At 38.7% G+C, this 2,738-nt stretch overlaps 1 protein-coding gene across 1 annotated transcript; it reads right to left on the bottom strand.

The window, feature by feature from the left end:
• Positions 1-838: 838 nt before the first annotated feature.
• LOC131033909 (enoyl-CoA delta isomerase 3) lies at positions 839-2,003 on the bottom strand. The gene is made up of 3 exons (XM_057965215.2): positions 1,999-2,003; positions 1,847-1,950; positions 839-1,566 (listed from the first exon to the last, which is right to left on the bottom strand). The coding sequence occupies exons 1-3, from the start codon at positions 2,001-2,003 to the stop codon at positions 839-841; spliced, it is 837 nt and encodes a 278-aa protein (XP_057821198.2).
• Positions 2,004-2,738: the final 735 nt, after the last annotated feature.

A 2,738-nucleotide genomic window follows, 5' to 3' on the forward strand; every position in this document is an offset into this window, starting at 1 on the left:
AAAAAACAGAGCAATTAACTAAAAAACAGAGCAGCAGAAATAATATAGACAAAACAGAGGAACTTGATAATATCTTTATTGATCAAGTAATGCATGTTTGTACAGCAGTTAAACATCTTTCCTAAGTATCTGCTAAGCAGATTGACAAACAAACTATTGGAGATTGACATCTAATCGAAAATGATGGACAACACACGGATGAGGATGGCCTAGTCATTTTTATTATTAGATAGATCATTAAAAAATTAAAAAAATATTTATATATTTATATATTTATATTTATTATATTCTTAGAATTTGTTGTTCATGGTGTTATTGGGATCAATCATCCCTTCTCATTAAAGAAACATATTAGATGGAGTTATCATGATATGGTGTTATAGTTAGATTTTAACAATATTTATGAGAGAAAGTATAAGTTTGTAAAGTCTTGCAACATTGATTTGATCAATTATTAAATGAGATTGCGTTAAAAAAAAATCTTACACTTGAATGCAATATTAGAAGTTTGAAATTTATTTTTAAGAATGATAGGGAAATATTAGACTATTACATTAATTTTATTCACAGAAATTTTTAATTACTAAGAAAAACTCCCAAAAATTAATTTGACAATATGTTTTTCACATAACAGAACAACCAACAAAAATTTGTTGTGAATCACATCCCTAATTCTACAAGCATACTTTCCTCGAAATTGAAAGCACCTGTTCAAACAAAATATTCAAATTCTTTACTTATTGTAACATATATAAAAAGAAACTGGAAATATGTGTCTCATATGCTTGGCCAAATGCTTATTGTTGGCTTATAGAAGTCTGGGCAACGAAAATGGGCATCAGAACTTGAAAGAAGCCGGTACGCGATAGGGAACATTAATATCGAGCGCCTCAGCAACCCCAGGAAAGGTAGCCAATCTGAAGCCACGGTAGATCTCCCTCTCCCATCCCCTGGCCGCTAGTTTCTCTGCCTCCTTAACCGCTCCCTCCAAAGTCCCCGCCTTGTCCTCAAAAACGCCGTCCACAATCCCTTTCTCAAAGGCCATCTGTGCGTCCAGCTCGCTGGCGCGCAGCACCACATCGCGCAGGGTTGCGGGCTGCAGTTTGCTGCGAATCAACGTCAGCATACTCTTTGGGATGGGCAAGCCAAGATCGAGCTCGCACATGTAGAGCTCGCCCGAGCCCTGCGTCATGAAGCGGTAATCGTGGGCCAGAGCCAGCATGTAAGCGCCCGACACGGCGCGGCCGCGGATGGCTGCGACGGTGGGGACGTTGAGCCTCATGAAGGATGCGAGCATGTTCTCTAACTTCTCTAAGACTACGTCCATACGGTCGTGGGGGCTCTCGCCGATCCAGTTCATGTCGATGCCGCAGGAGAAGTATTTGCCTGCGTTGGTGGTTACCAGGGCTGCTGCGTCTGGTGATTGTTCCACCTCTTTTAGGGCGTTGGCGATGGCATCGAAACTTGTGGGATTGAGCCTGTGCTCGTCCTCCTCGTTGTCACCCACCAAGGTCAAGATGTACACCTTTCCACGCTTCTCTAGGGTGCAAATCCTCGCGGCTAACTCTACACTCGCTTACTTCCTTGCTCTTGCAAACAAATGAAGTCAGTCGCAGGATGGATGCAAAAGATGCAGATGAGTGATGAGCATTAATAGGGGAGCTCCTGTGTAGTTGGTATGTCCCACCCGCCAAGACTATCAATTATTATCCGTGTTTTTGTCTGGTAGCTTGGGCTTATGATGTATAGTTGGTCAGTCTTGCCGGCGCACCAAAGAAAGAGACCTAAATAATCACTATCAATGAATTATATGAACCACAGAAAAAGATATGTGTTGACCATGTACCACGTGTTTCTTTAACCCTCTGTTGTCTCAGCCCAATCGTTTTGAACAGCAAGCAAAGTTCCAAGTTTGCAGTCACCGAACGAGCAAGGGAGTCCACGTTACTCCTGAAGAACAGGATAAAAATAGAGTTTTTAAATTTCGAATTGGTCTACTCCATGTCCTCACAAAATCAAAAAGATTTTACCAAGGATACATGTGCTACAAACTTTGACAATCCTTCCTTTTTGCACTATTCATCATAACTACATCCTTACTTTATAAAAAGACCATTAATGAATAATTGTCAATCGACAACTACTCCAATAGAGATTGTCGAGTGAACAGTAAATTTTAAATAGTATAGGTATGATTTCTGTGAGGCCCAACACAACCACCATTCTTTCTATGGTTTCTAATGATAAGACTCGATGTTATAGCTAGGCAAGCCAGCCAACGAACTATGAATGGAAATTTTAATAAGAATTTCATGATCCAAGTTACCTAGGATATTATGTGTGATGCATGCAAAGTGAATCAAGTGGATGAAATGAGAACTACATTATAAATATAATCAATAGGAAATGTAGAAAAATGAGATTTTTGTGAATTGCATCAAGTTGGACATAATAGTAAAATGTGTAATTTAAGTGAAGAAATTCAATTGTAGGATTTGTTGGAAGGTTTATGTCTTATAGTTTCTAGCAAATAATCATTTCTACTGTAGCAATAGTTAAGATGCATATACTTCTATTAAGAGTCTCATACCTTCCTCTTCATAAATTAGCACAATTTGCGTACATATGCTGATGCATTGGCACATGTAACGATATCATTAGTTGACTACTACTTGATTCCATAAAGTTCATGTGTAAATGATAAAGGGGTGGTATGACTTAAATGTTTAAATTTTGAA

The sequence above is a fragment of the Cryptomeria japonica genome, chromosome 10 (genome assembly GCF_030272615.1).
Source record: "Cryptomeria japonica chromosome 10, Sugi_1.0, whole genome shotgun sequence".
NCBI classification, from domain to species: Eukaryota; Viridiplantae; Streptophyta; class Pinopsida; order Cupressales; family Cupressaceae; genus Cryptomeria; species Cryptomeria japonica.